Source organism: Stegodyphus dumicola, chromosome 9, assembly GCF_044657685.1.
Source record: "Stegodyphus dumicola isolate Sdum_Otavi_A_Nest chromosome 9, ASM4465768v1".
NCBI lineage: Eukaryota > Metazoa > Arthropoda > Arachnida > Araneae > Eresidae > Stegodyphus > Stegodyphus dumicola.
Genome location: NC_140776.1, coordinates 161,448,056 through 161,475,141, shown reverse-complemented (window position 1 = coordinate 161,475,141; position 27,086 = coordinate 161,448,056). Strand labels below are relative to the sequence as shown.

Here is a 27,086-nt window from a genome sequence, read left to right as displayed (position 1 = left end):
TTGTAAATCATGTCCGGAGTTATGGTGAGGCATTGGCGTCGGATGTTGGCTTTCAGCATCCCTAGAGATGTCGGTCGATCACGATACGCTTGCGACTTCAGGTAACCCCAAAGCCAATAATCGCACGGACTGAGGTCTGGAGACCTGGGAGGCCAAGCATGATGAAAGTGGCGGCTGAGCACACGATCATCACCAAACGATCATCACCTTCGCAAGAGATCTTTCACGCGTCTAGCAACATGGGGTGGAGCGCCATCCTCCGTAAAAATCATACGTTCCAGCAAGTGTTTATCAGCCAGGGTGGGGACGATGCGATTCTGTAACATATCGGCGTAATTCTCACCCGTCACGGTAGCAGTTACAAAACCAGAATCACGCATTTCCTCGAAGAAAAAAAGGCCCGATAACAGTACCTTTAAACTTTTTTTTTTTTTTTGGTTCTAATAAAACCCCATGTCATTCTAAGTATGTGTGTCAATTTTTACCTCTCTATCTACATTATTCCGTGATTTATTAAGTTTTCAAATTTATACTGACTTTTTGATCACCCGGTATAATATAGATTTACTCTCATTATGTTGCCTTATTCTATCTCCAATTATAGTGCAGTAATGACCATCCCTTTTGTATTCCATATACCAGAGTCACGTTATGAAAAGCCTCATTGTGTTGGCTGAAGTATACATTGACTGTGACCTGTGAGAGAAAGAATAACAAGCTTGCGTTAAGGAGATAGAAAGAATTACATAAGACAGCTAAAGGTCATCTTGCTACTTAACATCTTCGTCAAGTATTAAACGGGTCGCACATTTTTCCGAAGACTACAGGCTTACAGAACCGAAAAGAACACACTAATCATGAAAATTCACGACTAGTGATAAATTACAAATAACTGCTTATAGGTCTTATATTTCGTGCGCTTTAAAATGCAGTAGAGGTCGACCTTCTATATCAATCGATGACTGAACAATTCGTGAAGAAAACTTTTACAAATACTTTAAAATGCCTGATAAACATATAGTTTTGCTAATCATTTTTCGTTATTGGAAAAGGTAACTACAGTTCACAAGGAAAAGAATTTATAAGGGTTGTGTATAAAATATTATGTTGTCACGCTGAATATGAGTACCTAAAATAGTAGTAAAAATGTTCCATCTCTGATATTGTTGAAACAAATTTATTGAAACTTTCAAGGAAAAGTATTATTTATTTCAGAACACGCCCCCGGAAATGTCTTCCTGCGTTTTTGTCATTGAGCAAGCTCTGTCTGTCAGAGCTTTACAAGAAATGGTCACAGCCATGTCTTCAGAATCTGTAAGTCCTTTATGTAAATTTTCAACACTTTGCTTAGCATTTTATTCATATAATTTGGTAAAACTTTTAATTTCATTTAATTTCTATTTAACCTTTTTTTCACTAAATAATACTCTAATGATACAAACTAGATGGTTATATATATTTGCAAGTCTTTTCCCTATTTTAGTGTATGATAATTGAAATATAATTGGATACGATCTGAATTTCAGTAAAGTTTCCATGATTTCCCTTTACATTATCAGTTACAGTTATTCCGCCCTTTAGTACAGTTCCGCATGCTAAATGATATAAATACGGATTTCTTAGGTTTGTAATGATTCTATTGGAAAAAAAATTAAAAACCTAATAATATTTAACTATGTTGTGCTTCTTTGTTAAATTCTGTATTTATATCTCTCAAGCTGTAAATTGAAATACTGAAATATTCGGTTAACTTTGTAAGGTTCCTCACTTTGGAATTCTAAATTAATGTTGGAAGTGAAGAACCTAGCAACTGATAAGCGAATAATCGCTAGAGTTCGATGACAGGAAACAACAAGAGAGAAGGGTAAATAACCCTTTATTATTTCTATAAGATTTAACAAAACTCCGCCTGGGAGTGAACAAATAAAGTCCGCACTTTGGACTTGAACTTAAAAGACTAAGAATTAAACTAAAACTAAGATTAACTAAATAAGTATAGCCAAAGCTATCAAGGCTCAATGAGAGTTGGCCCCTTAACTTATTTTACTACGAAGCTTAGCAAGGGCCTGAGTACGGCCGAGCGTAAAACAGCTTTGAGAGAGAGAGCGGCCAAAAAGGCAGACGCGCGTACTTCAGAAGCTCTGTTTCTCTCTCTGGCTCAGTAAGTAACTTCGTGGTTTAAATACCGCTCCTTCTCATTAAATATTCAGCAAAATCCAAAACTACGTTCTGGCCGGAAGTAGTAAGTTGAAGTTAAGAATTTGACAGGAAAGGAACTTAAATTTTAAGTGTTAATAAAATTAACATAATCCTTACAACCTAACTAATAATATTGTATGGTTGGTCTCGCATCTGAACAACTGCCGTTATTTCAGTTGTTATTACGTCAAGTGAATGCTGCAATCTTGCAAAAGGTATTAAGTAAGTTTTTGGCTTCCCTGTTCCGGGAACTAAGCCCACTACATGTCTACTCCCCCTTTGGGCACATCGTGGAGGTTCAACCTCCACTATTACCCTCCAGGAGAGCAGCGCACCACCTGGATAAGACACCAGGCAGCACCGGTCGTCTAATGCTCCTACCAGTCGCTTGGGCGAGCCCGTCGCAGCGAGACATTACCCAGCGACCCCGGGGAAGACCCCTGGGTTACTAGAACCACGCCGCGCTAGGACGTGCCAGACTCCGAGGCCGGCCAATAAGTGACCTTTCCCAGAGCCTTCAGAACCACCAAGTTCATAAATTGTATACCCCCGTGACCGAGACTGCCTAGGTACAGATCCTAGCCAGTAGCTTCGCAGAGTTCTCTACGTCGACCCCCGGGGGGGTTGCAAAAGGTATTAAGCCAGATTCGTTTTCTAACGGCACATAACCTAGTTCTGTTTCTTGAGTGTCTCTGCAAGACATTTATAGTGTACCATAAATACTCAGTACAATTAAATATTATGAGTGGAAGACCATTGGAATATATAAGAGTTTGTAAAAAGTTCCTCGGCATTTCAAATTTGTGCGGGCACAATGGAAAATTGTATTAATCTTCAAGTAAAACCCCATTATCACCAGGACTTTCATAAAGAGGTGCGAAAGTTCCGCCAAAAGTTCTATTAATATTATTCTGCCAATAAAGACTCCATTGTTACTAGTGGTCTTTGCATGATTCAAAGAAATATATTCTGTGCTAATAAAGAAAAACATCTGCTTACACAACATATCTGCTTACTGACAGGCCGAATCCTTTATTTTATGTTTTCTTCTCTATGGAAGAAAACATCCATTAGCTCCAAACAGCTGCAATCATATTCGTCTGACTGATCTACAAGATGCCAAGCCCTTATGTCCAATAATGATAGTGTGTATCCTAGATGAAAGGAGTTAACCAATGGCATGTGCAGTATTTTGATTGATGGCTTGTGTGCTCAACATTAAACTAGGATGTGTTCAATGTGTTCTTCTTTGATGAATTACCATTTTTCTCAAACGAAGATGGTTATGTTCTTGCATCATTTATGAACGGCTACACTCTTTACGCGTTACTGATGTTTGTTCGAAACTGACACATTTCTAATGTACTCTTGATATCGTCTAAGAAAATCATCGAATTTGCACTCTTGGAGATCCCACCTAGCCAATTTTAAATAATCTGTGATCTATCGGCCATGAAAATGAAGATAAACTATGCGCACAATTCATGCCAATCAACTCTCCACTGCGAAAGAGTGTTATAAGTTTTAACTTCTATAGCATGTATATGATTCGGCTGAAAGTATTCGACGCTGAGAGGAGTAATTAGAATCTTAAACAAAGCTATCCCTTATATGTTTAACGCTTTAGTTAATATAACTGGAGAGCGTGATAATCACGCATCTTTTACAGCGAGTTCGGCAGTACTTAAAGTACACTCATGTCCATAAATTAAGGATAATTCGGAGTCACGCGAAAATCGAACTCTAAAATAAATATATCACCTGTAAAATCACTAGACACATCTTGAAGAATCACATGCAAATTTCAGGAAGTAACCAGATGACACCTATGGTACGTCACAATGACGTAACCAGATGATACTGATGGTACGTCACGATCAGTGTAAGAGAGTGATATATAAGCAATACAGGCAAAGAAGTAAAATTGTTCGCAGGCGCTTTATAAGCATTTCAGTACAATAAACGAATAGTTATGACACAAAGGACGCATTTGGATGATTTCTTACGTGGTAGAATTAACAACCGTCTGGAATGTGGGCGTACCCAACTGGAAGTATCAGACGAACTTGGAATTGCCCAGAGTGTCATCTCCAGGCTTTGGCAACGATTCCAAGATGATGGTAATGTGAGTAGACGTTACAGCACAGGTCGCCCCAGAGTTACAACGCCGAATGACGACCGGTATTTGGCAGTTACTGCCAAAAGAAACAGGCGGAGCACAGCTTCAGACCTGTCTCGTCAGCTCTCTTTAGCCACTGGTACGACAATTTCAAGGCAGACCTTGTACAGACGCTTAGGGCAGATTGGTCTATATGCTCGTAGACCTGTCAGATGCGTTCCACTTACTGCAACTCACTGTCGCCTGCGGTTAGCCTGGAGTAGAGAGCATGCACTGTGGACACCGCAACAGTGGGCTTCTGTGATGTTTCCTGACGATTCCAGGTTTAGCTTGCAGTCTGTTTCTCGCCGGACTTTCATATGGAGAGCTTGAGGTACCCGTTACCACCAAGAAAACATCACTGAACGACACCGTTACGGTGGTGCAGGAGTGCTCGTTTGGGGTAGAATTATTCTGCGTTCCAGAACTGACCTGCATGTTCAAATTGGAACCATGACAAGCCAAACCTATCGGGACGTCATTCTGGAACAACATGTACGTTTGTTTCGAAGCGCCATGTGCGCACAATTTGTGTTTATGCATGACAACGCCCGTCCTCACCGTGCAAACATCGTAAGCGAATGCCTTCATTCGGAGGATATCACTCGTATGGACTGGCCAGCATTCTCACCGGACAGGAATCCAGTACATCCCGTGTGGGACATGCTTGGCCGACGAGTTGTAGCCCTTCAACCTCCTCCTACATGTCTACCGGAACTTCGGAGAGCATTGCTTTTTGAGTGGTGTAATATCCCCCAAGATCAGATCGATAATTTGATACTCAGCATGCCTAGGCGTTGTACGAACTGTATTGCATCTGTGTCTGTACTGGGAGACATACAATGTATTAACAATCATACCAACCATGTAATATTGTTTTTTTTGTAAGTAGGTCTTTTTTGTAATTTGCTCCAGGGAGAAAAAATCGCTAATTTTTTTAATAATATCAAACATATAGCATCTGTTTTTGCTCTTTATTTTATGTTTAATAAATAAGCTTTACAAATAAGTCAAATTTGTTTTGCTTCTAACTCTTCCTTTGCCTGATTTTGCATTATCCTTAATTTATGGACATGAGTGTACATTTACTTCGCTTTAATCCTCATTGGGTTTTCTCGAATCATCTAAACATGTCCTGTTGTGAGAAGAATATGGCTTTATTCTCGTAACTAAGGAAAAGACAAATTTAATGTTGCCCAATAAAAAACTTTGATATGCTTAGGGTTTTTCCTAAATTCTTGCTTTAATTTATTCATGTTCTTTTCAGGGCAAAAGTACAACATCTGGTCACCGAACGCTATTATATGGCCATGCAGTATTGCTACGGCATCACAATAGTAACATGGTAAGTTAATACCTGAAGTGTGAAGATTTCGTTTCAAATATTTCGATATTTTATTTTAAAAAGTAAAAGTTATTTTTATAGTTATAACGGGAAAAAGATATTTGTAAAAGCTATCTATATAATTCAACTAATAAAAAGGCAAAGTAACTTCTAAGCTGCTTTCTAATGATAATGTCATGAGTATGTTACAAAACAGTACTCCCATTTAATATTCAAAAGATTTTTTTTTTTTTTTCAGTTTGTTAAGAGAGAATTTAAGTACATATGAAAACTACATACGAAATTAGTCGTCGAGAAATGCATAATAGCAAATATTAGCTGCCTAATGATCGATTAAAAAATATTAAGTATGGAATTTTTGATAGCTAATAATAGCAAACTTTCTGATGAAATTTATCAAAATTTTAAAAATTCCTGAAAATTTTCAAAATTTGCTCAGCATCTCCAAATGTAGTAGATTTTGATATTTTCAATTTCCTATTTACATCCATATATCAGTTAATGTTTTTAACGTAATGTATACTTCTAAAAGAGTAAAAGCACTTGTAAGTTTATGTTTATTGCTTTATTTTCAATATTTTATCGAAAACACTTACTAAAATTTTCTACAAAAGTACAATTTGCATTTGTTTCGAACTTTAATTGATTCAAGGTATAAGGTGTTTCTCCCACTTTCCTGGCGTGCCTTCGTGGTGTAGTGGTTCTGCACGCTGGGCCGGTATTCCAGAGGCCCGTGGTTCGATTCCCGGCGAAGGCGGATGCTAATTTTTCATTTCTCCGGCCTCCAAGAAAAACCTAATGTCTCTACAGTGGCGCCCGAACTAAAAAGGGTGTTCGATGAGGTTTCTTCACACCCAGGGCTTGGCAATTGGGTCCCCTGAAAGCCCCAGTCGTCCTTTAAAAAGGGGCGTATATAAAGTATTTCTCCCACTTTTCTGGTGTGCCTTCGGGTTGCAGTGGTTCTGTGCGCTGGGTCGGTATTCCAGAGGTCCGTGGGTCGATTCCCGGCGAAGGCGGTTGCTAATTTTTCATTTCTGCGGCCTCCAAGAAAAACCTAATGTCTCTACAAAGGGACTATTCAGTTCATGTACTCAAAACGAAAACTATTAAATTTCTAATAAATTTTTATGATGAAACAAAAATAAAGAAAAAGTAACTATAAGATTTAAATAAAGATTTGAGAAGAAAAGAGGTAAACACTAAAAGCATGCTTTCTCTCAAGACTTTCCACACCTTAAGAATTCATTTTTGTCAATACATTTAGATCAAGAAAATACTCGCACAAATTTCACCTTGCAAAATATTGAGGTCTGTTGAATACTTTCACTTTTCAGTAAATATTTTTATTTTTGTAAGGTGCAAATAACTTTATTACAATTTGCAGAATTTGAATTCCGAATTTTAAAAATTAAGGAAGTTTTGGATTAATCTTTTAATTTCAAACTGTATTTTTATTTGGTGGTGTAAACTCTTATAATGTAGTTTAGATACAGCCAGAATATTGATAATAGATTTTAATACAAGAGGATGTTAAACCGAAAATTCTGATTTCTGAGATATTAAAAGAACGTGAAAGGCCTGAGGAAAATTGGACGAAGAAATAGAAGCAATTCTCTATGAAACTTAATCATCTGAAGAGAATTATTCTGAAAATGAATCATGTAGCACATCTGAAAGCGAATTCACAGATGTCTCATTCATTAATGAATCCGAAAAAAGAAACAAAGCCTCAATCATATAGCACAAGTTTAATAGGAAAAGGCGATACAATTTTGTTTAGTATAAGATGGGGGGGGGCGAGACAAAAATATAGCTTACAATGGGTGCATTTTGTAATCAGAATATGGTTTAAAAACTAGGTTGCAGTTAATAAAAGCATGTTTCCACAGCACTACTTTGCAATGTTTGGTGTCAGAGTTTTATTCTGATTATATTTCTCTCATTTCACTTTGATAGCTTTAGATTATTCTGAAGACGCTTACAAGTATATTGTAATTGGTGGTGGTGGTGTATTTAATTATGGCAAAGCACACGAGGGCTATCTGCCTAAAGGGAGGGATGCCTTTCGTGGAGGACTTTCTAAGGGAAACTGGCTCGTATACACGTTACACATGGGGAAAACCACGAAAAACGACCATGCAGCCAGCCCGTTCGCGGGATTCGAACCTCAGACCGAACTACCAGTGTTCAGCGTCTTTACCGCTCGGCCGCTGGTGGGCGTATATTGTAATTGAAATAAGCTGGTTGGGGTATCTTGTTTAAGAAAACTACAGAAATTATTAAATGTGATTCAATGTTTTAAATTATTTTAATTACTTTCGTTGAATGAGAAGAAATGGATATGCATTTAATATACTTTTTAAATTATTTCCGTTTCAGAAAATATTTTCTTACTTTAACTAGAACATTCTAATATAATAACATAATATGCAATATTTTTTTTATTTTTAGTACTTAGCTTGTCTTTCGACAAGTTCGTCCAATGACAAATTGGCATTCGATGTTGGCTTACAAGAACACAGTCAAGGTACGTACGTATATACTGGACCTTTATTAAAGAACCAAATCCTTGTGATAAATTTATCATAATTATTATTTAACAAAAATTGTGTATTGAAAGTCGTTCTTGGTCTATGAGAATATAAATGACTATAAAAATAGTAAAATCACTATAAGAATAATAAAACCCGTTTCTATAAGTTAAGGAACAAATAAACTCAATATATGTGCAGAATGAAAAATTCTTTAGCTAAGTTAAAATTTTAAGGGGAATTGGAACCCCAAAATTTTTAAAAAATTGTGATTTCGGATTTTTGCATTTTCAAATTCTCTACACTTTTATCTTTCTAAAAATACCATTCTTTAATCTCTATGAAAATTAGAACTGTAAAAAAATTTAGTTTTAATTTGACATCTACTGCTTTGATCAATGAGGATTTTTACATAAATGTACCTTTTCTCAGGAATTCCTGCTGACAGGTATCTAAACTTTTTATGGCTTATTTATTAGGTTCCCGAATATTTACTGAAATGAGCCTTTTGTAATAAACTTAGAAAAAAAATGTTTTTTAAATTTTTTTGTGTGAGAAAAGTGCTAAATTTTACTATGCCTAACAAAATATCCTGTAATTTACTCTAAAATTCAAAATGTTTCAAAAGCTCATTTCAGTGTAATCAGATAGGTATACTTTAATTACAGAAAAAATTTCAAGCTTGTATCTACAGCAGATTTTGATGAAAGGTACATCGAAAATGGCCAGTTTAACATTGTCGGTATAGGGGTTTCTGATACCCCTTAAAAAACACTGTGCATCAAACGTTTGCTTCCTATCAAAATCGATATTTGTGAATAAAGTCCAAAAACATTTCGAATTTAAGTAGGCAAATGGTTTCATTAGCAAATGTGGTCATTTCTCAATTTAATGACACGCGTGATTCTCTCAGCATAATGACATGATGATATGCAGCGACGTTTTATTTTGATGATAATGGCTGGTAAGAAAGGAATATGCTATGCAAAACTTTGAAAGTTTCTTCATGGGTGTGAAGTGGAACTGAAGCAGAAATACGCTTTCTTAAAACACTCCATATATGGTGAGTAATGTTAGTTAAGAGTTGGTAAGTTAAGAGACTTTGTTGGATGTCCGCGCGTCTATGATCATCTCTTTTTGAAGATATTCTACCAGCCTAACATTAGGGATAAAAGAACTATTACATTTTAGAAGATATTAAAACGTATGCCACTTGTATAAAAGTCATAACTGAAGCTTATTAGTATAATAAATCATATATCTGCCTGAACTTTGTAAGGTAAAAGAAGATTTTAGGATTCGTTTAAAAAGCACATATGATCGTGACCTTCGGGAATTCTCCAGTTGATCTTGACATGATCCACATAAAGAGATGACTTTTCAGACCCTTACGCTAATAAAATCATTAAGTATCCTTTCTACAATTATTAGAGAGATATTTGGATCTTTTCTCCAGATAACAGTACATATACAATTACTTTGCAAAAGGAATCTAAATTGTCTACAAACGGAGGATGTGGCAAGTGTGGCAAGTGATAAAAGGCACAAAGATCCTACAGATCATCTAGCATCAGGACAGGACAAGACTAAGTGTTAGAAGCACCAACACATCGCCATTGGCAGAACTGGTGTTGCTCCTTCACACTAACAGTCTTGAGATGAACACCTCCACAGGGCATACTTACGCCAGGCATCGGTGTTAATTGAAACGTTAATCATTAGGGCAAAGAGAACTTGTGGTACGGGAGATACAGTTGTTGATGACAATGACATTACAAATACAATACCATACATTACAGTTGATGGTGAAATTATAAATATAAATATATGTACACAAATAAACACAAATAAACAAAAAGAAATGAATGGAAAAACATTAAACAGTATTGTCTTGGCTAAGTTATTGTGATATTAATGTGATGTTATTGGGATCATCTAGTATCAATTGGTGGTATTTCTTGCAGATAGTAGAAGCTGATATTAGCCTTCCTTTAATCTCATGAGAGTATCTTAACTGTTTTAATGTACGGCCCTATTCCGTGCAGTTGCTAATCTACATCAGTTGTCCGCTGGGGCTTGTAGACATACAACTTCTTTACTATACCTGCTGATGGAAAATATTTGAAATTAATTTTTTTAAATGGAAATCTGTAAACTACAGAACAACTCTCATTAAACTATCTGACTTACTTTAGCTGGTCTCTCGTCTACTAATAGTTTTTCTCTTGTGATCTTTAATTAAATTATTGTGGTTCCTAGCCCCATAAGGAAATCAAAAAGGTCAAATATATCGTCTCTGCAATTCAGACCTGCGCTAATAAACAACTCAATAAGGCATTTTTATGCTACACGTTATGCGTACTTGGCAACAGTATTTTCTTTTGCTTACAAAACATACAATATATTACTCGGTTATTGCAGTTTTTTTATTTTATTTGTAATGTATGGAGCAGTTTATTATATGCAATTTTAATAGGAAAAGTAGTACAATGAAATCATTGTGTTATCGAAACTTAAAGCATGTATTATTCTGTAAAATCATATTCACTTTTGAGATGTGCTCATAAATGTACTAAAACTGGTATTTTTCTTTCAATGGAACAGGGGAAGCGTGTTGGTGGACAATCCACCCAGCATCGAAGCAAAGGTCTGAAGGCGAGAAAGTTCGAGTCGGTGATGACCTGATCTTAGTGAGCGTCGCAACTGAAAGATATCTGGTAAGATGCTTCGATTTCAAAATGAAAAAATAATTGAAAATTGACAGACAATATAAAATGAGCTGCATGCTCTAATATCATAAAGGATACTAATTCAGAAGTCAAACAAAAAAATCAGCGTTATACCTACAAAATTTTCACAGGACTAGTTTTCAACATTATTAATCAAGCAGTTAAAAAATTCTCCTCTCAACACACTAAAAGCCACACTCTTATTTTAGGAGATTATAAAAATTCTGTTGTCATTCCCTTTTTTCCATCAATTAGCTATAAAGTTGCACATATTTTGCAGAAATTTAACTTTCGGGTTGTTTTTTCTCCCATCAATAAAATTCCAACTTCTATACTCAAGGACCCCATTCCGGATATGAATTCTTGGGGTATTTATAGGATTCCTTGCCAGTGTGGTTTAATTTACATTGGCCAAACTAAGAGAGCCTTAAAATTTCGCGTCAAAGAACATGAGGCATATGTTAGAAAAAAGGAAACACAGAGGTCTTCTGTTTGCTCAACATTGTTGGTCCGAAAATCACACTTTCAATTTTTCTGCTGGCAAAATTATTTCAAAAAACATCTTCCATTGGAGAACTGGATTTTCTAGAGGCATTTCACATTCATAAAAATCTTTCTGTTCTAGTTAACGATCCTAATTCCAATCCAAATTTGCCTACGGCTTTTAGAGAAATTATGTTTTAGTTCTGGTTTCGCCAACAGTTGGCGCCACTTGCTTATTCTTGTCCAGGCTTTCTTATCTTATCTAATCATTATTTCCTATCTTGTTCATATGCGGTTTTGCAGCTGAAGATGATGGTTCGGTAAAACCATCGAAACTAGTCCTGTGAAAATTTTGTAGGTATAACGCTGATTTTTGTTGTTTGACTTCTGAATTAGTATTTATTCGGCGTGTTATTGTGTCTTAATCATAAAGGATGATTGAAATCTATGACAATTTAATGTAATAGTTGCAGAACATTTAATATCAATTGGTATTTCAACATATTCAATCTGACCCCTAAAATAACTGTAGTGTAAACTTATTTTTCAAATTTCGGCAGTGAATTTATGACCAACTATTGAGACCTTTTTATGGTAATTATAATAAATTCCACTAAAGGAAATTTTTTAACTATCTGTTGAGTTGCTTCGACGAAAATCCGCGAATTCTAGATAATTGTAAGGAGTATTTTTAATAATCAATTATTAGCTACTACCAGCAGGAAAACAAGTTGCTATATTTTTAACATTTAGTATCTCTAGAGATATTATGTCTTTAATTGCGTATTTGTAAATATGCATTGCTGAAGTATTTCTGTGACGGAAATTTTTAGGAAGAATATTTTAGAATTCAATAGTTATTAGCTGCTACCAAAAGAAGGACAATTTGCTATATTTCTAATAATAGTATCTCTAGAGATATTACGTCTAATTGCTTATATGTAAATTCGCACTGCTGAAGTATTTCAATGATGGAAAATTGTCAAACTGTTGAAACAAAATGATGCAATATCGTATTCTAGAAGATGTAATTGTTGCATGGCTTTCAATCCAATACGTGGTTTGACATTGCCTTGGAGCATTATGGCACCCACTTGGTTGACCAACCACTATTGGCTGCTAACTGTAAGGTGTTGGATCATTTACGCGTACTTAACACAACACCCATCTGTTAATGCAGCTTGACCCGTGAGAAGAATCTAAAAGATGGCTGACGACAACGAAAGTTCCATTATCTGGTTACCTTCTTTGGGTGCAGAGATGCTTCTGTGTATATTTCTTGGAACATGTTTTACACTGAATTGTTGAACTGAATATATGTGATTAACATACAAAGCTGACTCATAAATGCGAGAATCATAACTCATAAATGCGAGAATCATAAATACGAGAGACGAGAGTTTACTTCAGATCGTTTTGCCTTATTTTGATATGCGAATTCATGTGACTTCCAACTACGAAGCTTTTTTAAATTACTATGTTATTGCTAAATCTAGGAAATAACTAAATGGAGAAAATTCAGACACACGACCTGCTGAACACTATGTTCTTCGATCAGATTCAATTAGTCAGGGCACTTTAACTATGGTTTTTTGTTCAGGAGGATCAACAGGGAAAGTGTTAGTAGCCATTCAGTTCAGTTTGAAGACTCGTATTTATTGACCTATAATTTACGAATAACTCTAAAGGATTCATTTGGTGACAGTTACTCTACCAATATCTGTATTTTTAGACTCAGTAGATTTTTCAAATTTAAACTCTTAATGAATATTAACTTTTAGTAATTTGTTTTCGTTGTTGACTTTGTTCAAGTGGTTTTTTTTTTTTTTTGTTCAATTACTCTCTCTTTAAAGCAAGCTTTTATTTACTGCATCATACATGTTTGTATATGTCTTGTACCATAAGAAATCTGCATAAATCTTCGATTTTGTATTAATTTTAGCAGGCAAAATCAGTTGCAATATCGACCATTACATTAACAACAACCCAAGGTGCATTTCGTTTAAATATAAACAGTTCGAAGTGCCTAATATTATAATAATTCGGCAACGTAAAATAATTTTAACAGTTTACTTTTAATGTGCCAAGCAGTAAAATAGCTTAAAGCATGCACAATAAAATAATGGTAAAACACGAGACTATTACTTTACGCAGAAGTGCAGAAAATTAGCCATGAAGGATTTATTTCTCACATAAACAGTTACACACTTTCACTATAAAGGCTCTAAAAAACTCCCAAACTGTCTTTTAGTACATCTACAAAGAGAAGTTTCGATGGTGACTGCAAAATTAATTATAAACTCAATTTAAACAAAGTATTTTTACGTAAACAAACGTAAAAGTACTTTGTTTAAATTTCAGTTTAAAAGAATGTAATTATAGTTCGTATGAGATTATTCCTGACTTCGGAACTTCAGACGAAAGTAAGAGAATTCTGTATTCTTTAAAAGATGTAATTACTTCAGTATACGAGTATCATTAATACACTTTTTAAACTGCTAGAAGAAGAAATACTGAAACTTGCCAGACTTTGTTTGGTGTTATAAATTAACAAATGTTATAAAATTGAAGAATTGCTGGTAATTTTTAGCATCATTTATGCAATTCTTCTGTTCTAGAAGAATGAATCAAAAGAATTTAACTATCAGGGAGGCAGATTTATATTTTATTTTGTCCAGAAAATAGAAATAAAACTTGAACTTACATTTTCTTGTCTTTTAAAAAACTTGTTACGATAAAGGTGGGTACAGCTATTATGAAAATTATAATCGTTTGATATGAAATTTAATCTGGATTAAAATCTGGTATTTACTTCAATTTGCAGCACACAGCTCGTGAAGGAGCAGAAACTATTGTAAATGCAAGTTTTCATTTGACGCACTGGTCCGTGGCTCCTTTTGGTACTGGATCGAGTAGAGTGAAATCTGTTGGTAAGTTGAGTGAACTAGAATTTTATGCTTATTTTTCATATTATTTATCTGTTATTGTCTTTAGAAATGCATTTAAATTTTATTAGGAAACTTAAAAAACCACGGAAACGGGGAAAACTCTTTAAAAATGCATTAGCGCAAAATTCCGCAGTTTCATAAAATTAAAAATATCTTAATATAATTATTTTCACTTTTCAGTGTTGAATGGCACTATCAGTCGTAGTGCCATTACGACTGATACGACTGTTAGTCGACTATCAGTCGTATCAGTGGATAGTCGTTACGACTGATAGTCGTAGTGCCATCCAACATTTGTCAAACTGGTGTAAAGTTGGGGACAAAATTGGAACTTCAATTCTTACTAAATTAAAACAAATCTCGTCCGCTTGTGATATGCACATTCAATGAATTCCCTCACATGTGGACATTGGGGGAAATGAAGAGGCAGACGTCCTGGCAAAGAAGGGTGCCGAAGAGGCTCTGGCTACTTCCAATTGTCTGACTTACCTTGAGCTGTATTCTGCCAGAAAAAATACTCATAAATTGACTTGGCTTGTCACTCCTACACACTCTTGGTACCGCGTTGAATCCCCTGGTGGATCCCTCGCTATGAACTGTGACAGATACACCCAGACGGCAATCTCCCTCTTTCTTAGTGGCCATTTAAGAAGCCTTGCCTTCCAGGGAGATCAAAAAACACACCCGATTTCTCCGAAATGTAACAATGAGCAGGCTTCTCCAGCACGTATCCTTAGGTGTCTCGGTTTGTCCTATGACGACCTGATTAAGTCTACTATGCTAGTTTATGACTTTTTGAAGGTGAATAAATTCGTAGATCCCGTCTAGCAGAAGCTGGACTCGAGGATTAGTAACAAAAATAACAACATTTTCACTTTTCTTCAATGTCCCAGAAATTCGTAAATTTAAACATCAGTTGAATTTGTACAACATTCACTTGTTTACATGTTAATAGGTTTATGATTTTTTTGTGACGAAACTTTCGGTCCAGTAAATATTGAACATGTTTCATATCATTTTGGAGAAATTGTATATGCAAACTAGTGTTAAGAGTGCAGTGACAATGCATACGTAATTTTAACTTACTTGCATACAAAATCTTACGAGACTTGAGAGGAAAATCAATTAATACGTCAAGTGGAATTCTGTATTTCTTTGATAGCTTCCATGTGATCCTCCTTTCGGCAAGGCCTACCGACTTGAGAGGAAAAGCAAGTAATACATCAAGTGGATTTCTGTATTTCTTTGATAACTTCCATGTGATCCTCCTTTCAGCAAGGCCCACCGACTTGAGAGGAAAAGCAAATAATACATCAAGTGGAATCCTGTATTTCTTTGATAACTTCCATGTGATCCTCCTTTCGGCAAGGCCCACCGACTTGAGAGGAAAAGCAAGTAATACATCAAGTGGAATTCTGTGCTTCTTTGATAACTTCCATGTGATCCTCCTTTCGGCAGGGCCCACCAGCGGCCTAGCGGTAAAATTGTTGAATACTGGTAGTTCCGACCTAAATTCGATTCCAAGGGAACGGGCTGGCTTCATAGGCGTTTTTGTGGTTTTACCAATGTGTAACATGTACACAAGCCAGTTCCTCGTAGAACGTCCTCCCCGAGGACATCTCTTCTCTTAGGCAGATAGCCCTAGTGTGTTTTGCCATAAAAAACCATACTAAACCTGTTGGTCGTGTAATGTTTCATTTAGTTCGGCGGCACCGTAATCACTCAAAACCGATTTTTAAGAAACGTTAAAATTCCTGCTGCATTTTGCAGTACAGTCATATGCAGTAAAACCTGAGTATCTCGACAATTGAATAAATCTTAATCGAGATTCCGCATATAACTCGAAACTCGACTTTTCTTCAAAATATATGTTATAGATACAATAAAAAATACTATAAATAGGGTCTTAGTAAAAAACCTCTAGAAGGTTAAGTTTTAATAGTAGCAGGATGTCAAAATACAGCTGCACATTTTTTACAGAAGCTTTTTGATTGCAGCTTTTTTATACCAGTGCGACTCTTACTATCTGATATTTATTTATTTTGATTTAAAATAACTGGAGCAATTAAATATCATTTATTTTTAGGTTACGTATTTGGAGGAGAAGTGTTACGTTTCTTTCATGGAGGTGATGAATGTTTGACGATACCACCCACGTGGGCAGATGCACCTGGACAAAAGTAAATATTTAAATTATTAGCAATTTTTTATGAATTAGTTCTGTTTCCGCGATTCCTCTTTCCGCGTTTTTCAAAATTCTTCCTGTTCCCGCGAAATCGGAGAGTACAGTACCCATCCCACAGCTCCTCAGGAGATGTCTTGATGAGTCATTAAGAACAGCCGGGCAGTTTCTTTCTGAATAAGTTAGTCTTCGTCAGGACTTGGAAGAGATACTCTATTTATCCCTGGTCTTCGTTAGAGTGAAGATGTGTCTTAGTTTAGGCTCTTCTTGAAATCTTAAGTTTCATTCCATTTATAATTCTGCTACAATATTAGCTGTTAGTTTCACATCTTATATTAATCAATATGAATGTTTTAGACATTATTAGAACTAAAAGGAAGAAAAAATACCTTTAGCTTGTGATGTTGCGTGGCCCCAACTTGCCCGCAACAGTAGTAGTGACTGCTATGAACTGGAAATTACACAAACACTTAAGAAGGGTTTAACTCCCTTTTTATTCCACTTTAGAAGTTACAGATGCGTTCACTTGACGCTCACAAACTACGCCGACCCGGCGGTTAAATAAAAATTAAGAAAGTACAACTAAAAATAAATAACAGGATGAATAAATAACAAGTCACTACCTACGAGGCTCTATAAACGTGACTAACTTAACCGCGTTCTAAGATACAGCTGAGATTTCAGCAAACTTTCTGAATAAGAAGTTGCAAGATTCAACTAACTGCCGAAGTAGGCATACAGGCCGAAACGCGCGGTTCTTAAATTTCTACCTAGCAACCTTCACGCTCATGAATCAAGAAAGCACACCTACAAACTCGTTTCGCTTCTATTTAACTAAAAATACTTCTGCTAAAAATTTGAATATTCTGCGCGTTGTACTAAAATTTACATACTCTGGCATTGGCAATTCCAGGGGAAAGTAAAGGCTTGACAGGAAAGATAGCTTAAAATAAATGTTAGTTAAAATAAATATAAACCCTACAAGCTCTTTATAAAGGTCATCAGTATCGAATTCAGAAAAAAAAATAAGGAAAATGTAGTTTATTAGATTTGCATAAATGAAAGAATTAAAAGCTGCAGAAGCGCAATTAAGACGAAAGTCGTCGTCGTTTTAGAACGAATATTTATTCTGAAAGATTTTATATAACTCACCTTTATGCAGAATTTCGGAAGAATATTGTTTTTTACTTTAGGAAATAATCTTTTAGTTCATTGTTAAAATCATCGCAGAGTTTGAACATCTCTCTCTCTCTCCTTTTAAATACAGTGTTATTTTCATTCATGCAAAGATCTGAAGTCGTAAATATTTTTCGATTATTTCTCTTCAAAATTCTTCTTTTTAAATTTAAAAAAAAATTCGCTTTCCTACCTTTCGGGAGAGACCAAGGTCCATTCGGCCTTCTACAATGTAACCTAACCCCTTTGGGATGGGGGGTAATGAAGATTGATGACTTCGCAGAAACAGGAATCGCGGAAAAAGGAAGACACCATTTTTTATCACAGGTTTGCGTTTAAGTTATTAAAACAGCTTTTATAGTATGTAAATATTGTATTTTGGATTTTATACAATGCTGATTAAAGTATAAACTTGTAAGGATCTTAAGTTTTACTAACGTTTATTTTATTTTAAATCTTTACTATCACTTCTTATTTTCTACTTCCGGCCAGAATTATAAGCGTGAAGGAGTTTTATGCAAAGTTGTCTGGCGAACGCCAAGTATTTAAGTGTGGCCTTTTTGCCAAGCAGAAGAGAGGAAGCCGTGAGTTCGAAGCAGGCCGCTTACCTTAGAAGTTACGCAGTTGCTACTTTGCCTTCCAGGCCAGAGGTTTTAATCCTCTTGATAAATTAAACGTATTGTAGTGTTCACAGTCTCTGTGCTACATACGCTTTCTGTTATTATAAGGCCAATCTTATTCTAAAGTTAAATTAGAGTTTAGTTTTATTTTGATATCTTTTAAGTTAGACCCCGAGTGGAGGGTCATTGTATTCCGAAGTACGGAAGTCATTGTATATAAAGAAAAAAATAAAGGGTTTTGTATACCCTTCGTCTGTATCCTGTCCACTTACTACAATTAGTGAACATAGCTTTAGTAAGCTCTCTGTTCTAGTCAGGTCATTGTATGTTTCCGAAGAAAGTTAGAAGAAACAATTGAACCTGATAGTGGCGCCCGACGAAGAATAACCATGGCCGAGTTTCAAGAAGAACCTGTGCTGCCTGCAGAAACAGCTCAGAATCCAGAAATGCCAGCTGCCGCCCTGGAAGGATTTGGGTATATTGTCCAGACCATGCGCGCTTCGATAAAACCAGAAGCAACGTTTAATGGAAACTCACAGGTAACCAGTTTTTTGGAAAAATTGGATGACCACTTCATGCTCTACCCCGTGCACGAGTTTCAAAAAGTTACCTTAGCTACCAGCGCTTTGAGGGGCCAAGCGCTTAACTGGTTCAAATGTATCGGCAGAAGTCTCTTGGGTCAAGCAGGAAGTCCCACCTATACCTACGAAAATTTCAAGACTGCCCTACTAAAAGCCTTCCCTGTTGTAAGGGATCGTGCGAAATTAGAAACAGAACTGTTCAGTATATATCAACAAAGAATGGAAAACCTCTCCAGGTTTATTTTAAGAAAAATTCACGTTTTCAAGCTCTTGTATGGAAACCGTCCGGATCCTGAAATAATTCAAGTGATTTTGCCGAGGTTACTACCCCAAGTGCAAGACTTTATTGAATTGAGAAATCCGACTACACTGGAAAAATTATTTGAGCTAGCAATCCAGTTTGAAAGTAGAAGAACGGCGGACGTCGAAAGAAGACGCCAATATCAACAGCGAAACCAATTTGGTACGCCAAGACTACAGCAAACTCAAGCACATGGCTACGGAGAAAAAGCGAATCAGTGGGCAAGGAAACCCGAGCATTCAAAAACAGCCGGCGAACGTCGACAGTTCAATAGCAACCCAGAAAAAAAGTCTCAAGGCCAGTGGAGAAAGAAGGAAAGCACCGAAAGAAAAAATAATTTAAACTAAAACGGATTTCTGCTGACGAGAGGGTGCGGAAATCCGAAGGCCACGAAAACCCCTCTTCCTACAAGTTAAATACAGTAATGGTGAAAAATTTAACTCTTCCGAAGATTGAAGTCTTGGTAAATAATATCCCGGCCACCGCACTCCTGGATACCGGCGCGCAGTGTTCCTGTGTGGCAGAAGTCTTTTTTAGAAAGTATTTTCGCAAATACCGCATATATAATGCGGATAATACAACAGTATTAGCGGCGCAAGGAGAACAATGTAAGTGCGTAGGTAAAGTACCTTTGTACATCCGTATCAAGGACGAACAAGTAAAGGTGATGTTTTTTATAGTAAAGAATTTGCAAGCACACTTAATACTAGGAATAGACTTTCTTTCAGACGCACAAGCTACACTGGATTTTAATGAAGCGTCTCTTAAACTGACGATGAAACCAGTGCGTGTAGAAAAGCTTGAACCGCCAAGGGTAAATCTCGACCACCTGCCTAATGACGAGCAAGATAGAATCCGACAAGTGGTAAGTGAATTTGCTTCCTTATTTAGTGATATTCCAGGATTTACCCAGGTTACTAACCATAGTATTGACACCGGAGATGCATTGCCGGTTCGTCAAAAACCATACCGGTATGATAAGAATAAGGAAAAAATTATAGAATGGCATATTACCGATATGCTACGTAAAAAGATCGTAACGCCTATCTCAAGTAGTTATGCTAGTCCGGTGGTTTTATGTAAGAAAAATAATGATTATCCTTTGGAGCATCCAAAAAGGTGGAGATTCGCTATTGATTACCGTAAATTAAATTCCATAACGAAATATCCGGTATATCCGTTACCGATTATAGAAGAAATTTTAAGGAACATAAAATCAACCAAATTTATGACAACTTTAGACTTAACGAATGGTTATTTTCAAATAGGGATCAGGCCTGAGGACGTGCCTAAGACTGCTTTTATAACCAAGTCTGGCACTTATGCATTTTTGCGAATGCCGTTTGGCCTTTCAGGCGCCCCAGCAACATTTCAGCGATGCATGGACATTGTGTTAAGACCTGTTCTCGGAAAGTCCACATTTATCTATTTAGACGATATCATTATTACTAGTGATAATCTAGACCAACATGTACAGGATTTAAGACAGGTGTTTTCTTTATTAAATAAGTCCGGTCTAAAAGTTAATGTCGAAAAATGCAAATTTGCAGCCCCTGAATTAAAATATTTAGGTTACAAAATATCGCAAAAAGGGATCGAGACAGATGAATCAAAAATAATCGCGGTACAAAAGTATCCCACTCCAAACACGGCAAAGAAGCTCTCTTCTTTTCTAGGACTTTGTTCATATTATAGGTCCTTTATAAAAGATTTTGCGGCTATCGCTGAGCCATTGTTAAAATTAAAAAGGAAAAAGGCAAGATTCTCGTGGACGGCCGAAGCCAATAGTGCTTTCGAAAAATTAAAACAAGCATTAACGCAAGCCCCTGTGTTGAAATTTCCTGAAAAGGATGAAAATTTAGAAATTTCAGCGGATGCTTCGGATTATGCGGTAGGAGCGGTACTTTCGCAAAATCAGCAGCCAGTAGCATTTTTTAGCCGAACTTTAAATCAAACACAAAGAAACTATTCCGCGACCGAGAGAGAGGCACTTGCAGTTCTGTTAGCAGTGCAAAAGTTCCGAGTCTATTTTGGAAAGGCGCCGATAACAGTATATTCTGATCATGCGGCGGTAACTAGATTGTACTCTGGAAAAAATTTATCCCCAAGGTTAATAAGATGGGCACTCAAGCTGCAAGAATATAATCTGGTAATCAAGCATACCCCCGGAAAGGAAAATATCGTAGCAGATGCCCTGTCACGAATTAAATTAGACGAACAGGGTAATACCGTAAAAGTTGCAATGCTGACAGCGTGTACAATAAATTCCCGAGAAACTGTAATAACCGAACTGGGTAAGGATCCTGAGTTTGGAAGTATTTATGAGTATTTGAAGGATCCTGAAAATTTTAGCCACCAAGATATTGTGGCGATAAGAAATAGGGCGGCCCATTACGAACTAATAGATGGTCTATTATTTTATACAAAAACTACGAATTCCAACAACGAATTTCGACCTGTTATCCCAGCTAGTCTTAGATTAAATATCCTGCAAGAGCTCCATGACAGCCCTTTAGCTTCTCATGCTGGTATTCGAAAAACTACTCAACGCGTACGCGAGGCAGTCTACTTTCCTGAACTGCAAAAGTTAACAAGGGCGTATGTCCAGTCCTGCCCAACATGTCAAGCCGTTAATTATATTAATTTCCGCCCGGCCGGGTTTCTAAATAGTATTAAATCCGAATTTCCAAATGAAATAATCGGTATCGATTTATTGGGCCCTTTCCCAAAAAGTCAGTTAAACAAAAGTCGCTATCTCCTTGTTATAGTTGATCATTTTAGTAAATGGACCGAAATTGTTCCCTTAAAACGAGCCTCCGCGAAATTAGTTACCGATTCTATTTTAAATAAATATATTTTAAAATACGGGGCGCCCCTAAAAGTTATATCGGATAATGGTCCTCAATTTGTAAGTAATATATTTGAAGACATGTGCCAAAAACTGGGCATACGTCATTTAAAAATGGTCCCGTATCGGCCGCAATCAAATATAGCGGAACGGGTCAACAGAAATATAGTGAAAATTATCCGTAGTTATGTTAAAAATTTTCATAAAAGCTGGGATAACTATGTCAATGAATTTGCTTTCGCCCTTAGGACCGCAAAACATGATACAACGGGCAAAACTCCTGCTGAGTTATTTCTAGGCAGAAAGATTATAACACCGTTAGATAAATTATTTTATGTGCAACAAAGAGCCCCAGAATTTAAAATGGGTGATATAGAAAAACTAATTAAGGAAGCAAAGAAGAATACGGAAGTAGCACAAAGAAAACAGAAGCTCTATTATGATTTGAAACGACGGGGAGTAACTTATAAAGTAGGGGATGAAGTACTAAAAATTAAGCATTCACTTTCTTCAGAACCAGAATTGAATAAAGCTCCTGTTTTGATGCAGTACAGATGAAAAAGAAAAAAGATTGTTGTATATTCCGGGAGCTGCTATTGTAACAAATTTCTTTCTTTTAAAATTTTCTAGTTTCTAGCTAAGTTATGTTTGTAAAAGGTTGGTCTCGCGTTAGTTTCTAGAGCTAAAAGTTTTCAACAAGGTCGTTTTAGACCTCAGTTTCAAACTAATTAACTCTGGCGGGAAGTATGTAAGGATCTTAAGTTTTACTAACGTTTATTTTATTTTAAATCTTTACTATCACTTCTTATTTTCTACTTCCGGCCAGAATTATAAGCGTGAAGGAGTTTTATGCAAAGTTGTCTGGCGAACGCCAAGTATTTAAGTGTGGCCTTTTTGCCAAGCAGAAGAGAGGAAGCCGTGAGTTCGAAGCAGGCCGCTTACCTTAGAAGTTACGCAGTTGCTACTTTGCCTTCCAGGCCAGAGGTTTTAATCCTCTTGATAAATTAAACGTATTGTAGTGTTCACAGTCTCTGTGCTACATACGCTTTCTGTTATTATAAGGCCAATCTTATTCTAAAGTTAAATTAGAGTTTAGTTTTATTTTGATATCTTTTAAGTTAGACCCCGAGTGGAGGGTCATTGTATTCCGAAGTACGGAAGTCATTGTATATAAAGAAAAAAATAAAGGGTTTTGTATACCCTTCGTCTGTATCCTGTCCACTTACTACAATTAGTGAACATAGCTTTAGTAAGCTCTCTGTTCTAGTCAGGTCATTGTATGTTTCCGAAGAAAGTTAGAAGAAACAATTGAACCTGATAAACTTACAAAACAACATGTTCTATGCAGTTCATAGCCCTTGAGAATTCTCGAAAATTATACCGCTTCCTGCTCTAGAAAAAATGGTTTTTACATTTATAAGTGTTTATATGCATAAATATGTTCAATTTTGTTACTTGACTGTGATATTTTATTATTCGAAATCCATTTTACTGTTATAATTAATTGAATTACATAGGCTTTGGTGCTAAGGTTTGTGTGTTGTTTATGAACACAGTTTCTTTTAAGCATCCTGTCGAAAATCACTTTAGGCTAGAAAGAGCTTTAAAGCTCTGTGGTTACAGTGTTTAGATAGATTCTATCGTGGAAATGCTCCGTAATGTATTTTCATAATGGAATTTGCTATGTAGCATTTCGCATCATCTTCGCATATCTATTCTTCTGCTCTGAGATATGAATGCCAGAGTATATCTTGTTGTTTCTCAGAGCCCATGGTAGTTTCAGTGAGGAAAAGCTGATATCTTGTTGCCCTTTTTGGTATACAAATACATGAGCATAATGAAACAATATAGGAAACGGAGAAATACTGCTGATAATATATGTTGCAAATTATATAACTTTAACCCTTTCCGGCACGCTACCTTTTAAAATTGGAGTTTTGATTAAAAAAAAAAAAAAGGTAGGCAGTCTAATTAGGCCTAGAGGAGTACACAAGTAAAATTTTGTGAAGATAGTACTTATCGTTTTAATTCTGTGGGTGTGCCCGAAGAGGGCACACTGATTGAATAGAGCTTCGAAAAGGGTGCTGAAAGGAGCATTGTTGTCAATGAACTGACCGATGAGATGCGGAGATACAAAGAATAAAGACTCTCAGTTGTCCTAGATTATCGGTGAGCCCGGTCTGGGCACACCTAGGGTTCGCCGTTTGATTTTAGGCAAGATTTCAAGGTAAACATTTAAAACTAATATAGAATAAAGAGATTAGCATATAGCCAAAAACTAACATAGAAATTTATTTTCAAACAATTTCTTTTATACCCTAAACAAGTTTGGAAGATTTCTTTGAAAAATGAGAGTCTTAAAAACTAAACATGGTTAAAATATATGGACTGGTTTGTGTTGAGCTGCCACCTGCTATAAATGAAGAAGGTTCAGAGTAAACTATAGTAACTTATAAATCTTTTTTCATTCAATTTTTCTGTTTGTACAGAAGGAAATTTTTAGGTGTGTCCAGAGCGGACACACTGTGCCGCAGAGGGTTAAAGCTGTGTTGCATATTTAATTTGAACATTTTTGATATGTTCCATCTACTCTTTTGAACGCATTTATATATTTAAAGTTTTCAAGCAATAATTTTAGTTCAAAGTAAAGAGTTTATTATTTTTTTTTGGCATTCACTTAGACTTTAAACATTCACAGTAGACAGTTTGGTGTATAAAATTAATAAAATCTTTTTGATCTACTAAATAATTTTATATTTCAGCATCGTAGTTTACGAAGGTGGAGCTGTGCTTAATCAGGCTAGATCCTTATGGAGATTAGAACTAATAAGAACAAAGTAAGTAGTATTTTATATTACTGGCATTTAACTCAAGAAGAGCTAACTAACTAAAGAAGGTTTATTTACCATTTATCTATTATACACCTGCAGGTTTTACTTATCTGTTAAGTTTTTATTCAATAGTCAAATAAATTAAACCGACTGACTTTCATTCAGCTACAGAAGCATATTAATGGACGAGTAGCTTAGATAGAGAAACACTGGTAACTTTGTTCAGTGATTTTTGATTATGAAGTTCTCCTCGAAAGCAACAATTTTCATTAACAGATATCACAGAATAAATTAGATCATGTTTTTGAATTTTCCCTGATCCACAAATTTTCGTATGAATTTTTAAAAATGGTGTCACTAAATTAAGTTTATGTATTCTTATTTGTTGCAAATAATTTTTTTTTAATTTAACGCTGGCACACTATCTGTAGAACTCTTTTAAAAATGCATATGATGTAGTATGAAAAAAGCAGATTTGATTCAAAATTCATTAAGTCGTCAGCTCATTTAGGTGCAAATTACATATGATTTCGAAATGGGGTTTTGGGTCAGTATAAACGGCGAACCTATTTTTCAAATTGTTGCCACCAAATATTATCGCTCTGCATTATTTTTAAAGAAATTAAATAATAAAGAATCTGTATGTTTGAATATGTGTTCCTTGCATTGTAAAAAAATGATAGTACTTAGAGCAGTCAAATTTTGAATAACGTATTCCTCCATCCGAATATGTGAACTTGGAAGCCAGAAGTTTGAATTTCGAATTTGTTTTATTATTTATTTCATGTTTTATAAAACTTTAAATGCGTTGGAAATGCGAAGGAAATGAATGTTTGATCAACGATGTGCAGTGGCAACAGTATACGGAATAAAACATATTTATCTCCAGCGCGAAAGACTGTCTATCGGGAATTGTAAAGATGTGCTGCTTTGAAATATTGAGTATAACAGCAGACCGGTAGACAGCGAGCTCAACAAGACCGTAAAATGCTTTAAAAAATATTTTTTCTTGACCGCTAAAATCTGAAACCTTTCAAAATTTTTTTATCTAATATCTAGCATTTAGTGTGTTCTTCTTATGATTGAATCAAAACTTTTAAAATCGTCTAGTAAACTTATGTTCTGATTCATGTAGGTGGGCTGGAGGTTTCATTAACTGGGGATACCCTCTTCGTGTCCGGCATATCACAACAGGTAGATACCTAGCTTATAATGAGAACAGAGAAGTGTATCTCGTCAACAAAGACCAAGCTTCTGTTGCTGCAACAGCCTTTGGATTACGGCAAACTAAAGTAAGTATGATAGTCTCTAACAAAAATATTATTCTCTAATAAAAGTATGATAGTCGAGCCGAGGCGCAGTGATCGATAGTTTGGACAAAATAACACTTTGTAATACGTATATTCTTTCTGAAACACTGTAGAAACGTAGAAACGTTCACCGTGTTTCAAAAAGAAACGTGTGGATCGTGTGGAAACTTCCACATGGAACCCTTAGGATTCCGCGTTTGAAATTCGATTTTAGTTGGTTGTGACATGTCAAATCTATTAGACCTCGAGATCTTTCTACGAGCGATCCTGGAAGCCCGGGAAGTCCACACGGAACCCTTAGGTTTCCACACTTTATGGAATCCACACTTTATGGAATCCTAAGGGTTCCGTGTGGACTTCTCGGGCTTCCAGGATCGCTCGTAGAAAGATCTCGAGGTCTAATAAATTTTACATATCACAACCAGCTATAATCGAATTTCAAACGCACAGGCCGCAGAATTTTGGCTGCATTGACAAGAATTCAAATCTTGTCTGAGAAAGCACAGTGAAATCGTTGCCTCTCTCAATTACATTGGCACGAGATTCTCAACCCATATACTATAAGGTACCGAAACAAAGTATGCCGTAGAGCCAGAATTTGCCTGTACTAATCGCTGAAAACCAAAACAAGTGGAATCAGTGAAACTTGAAACAAGTTAAATGCAAAAACGTGCAGCTGCAATGTATTGTCTAGCGTTTATATGCTATTTTATAGTCTTTAAGTTAGGCCTACTCTTAGACTATAGACTACAGTGCACTCTGGTTTGTAAAATTAAATTGGAATTCCCTTTTAGGAGGAATTATAAAAATTTCTAGCAATGGATAATGAATGATTGGTTATGCA

At 36.0% G+C, this 27,086-nt stretch overlaps 1 protein-coding gene across 4 annotated transcripts in view; it reads left to right on the top strand.

Moving 5' to 3' along the window:
- RyR (Ryanodine receptor) overlaps nt 1–27,086 on the top strand; it is a 406,107-nt gene that overhangs the window by 95,268 nt on the left and 283,753 nt on the right. For all 4 annotated transcript variants that reach the window (XM_085824283.1, XM_085824285.1, XM_085824284.1 and 1 more), the window contains exons 3-10: nt 1,216–1,314; nt 5,625–5,702; nt 8,154–8,229; nt 10,838–10,950; nt 14,270–14,375; nt 16,480–16,573; nt 24,864–24,938; nt 26,068–26,224. In XM_085824283.1, coding sequence (XP_085680409.1) covers nt 1,216–1,314; nt 5,625–5,702; nt 8,154–8,229; nt 10,838–10,950; nt 14,270–14,375; nt 16,480–16,573; nt 24,864–24,938; nt 26,068–26,224 — 798 coding nt within the window. The remainder of the gene's footprint in view (nt 1–1,215; nt 1,315–5,624; nt 5,703–8,153; nt 8,230–10,837; nt 10,951–14,269; nt 14,376–16,479; nt 16,574–24,863; nt 24,939–26,067; nt 26,225–27,086) is intronic.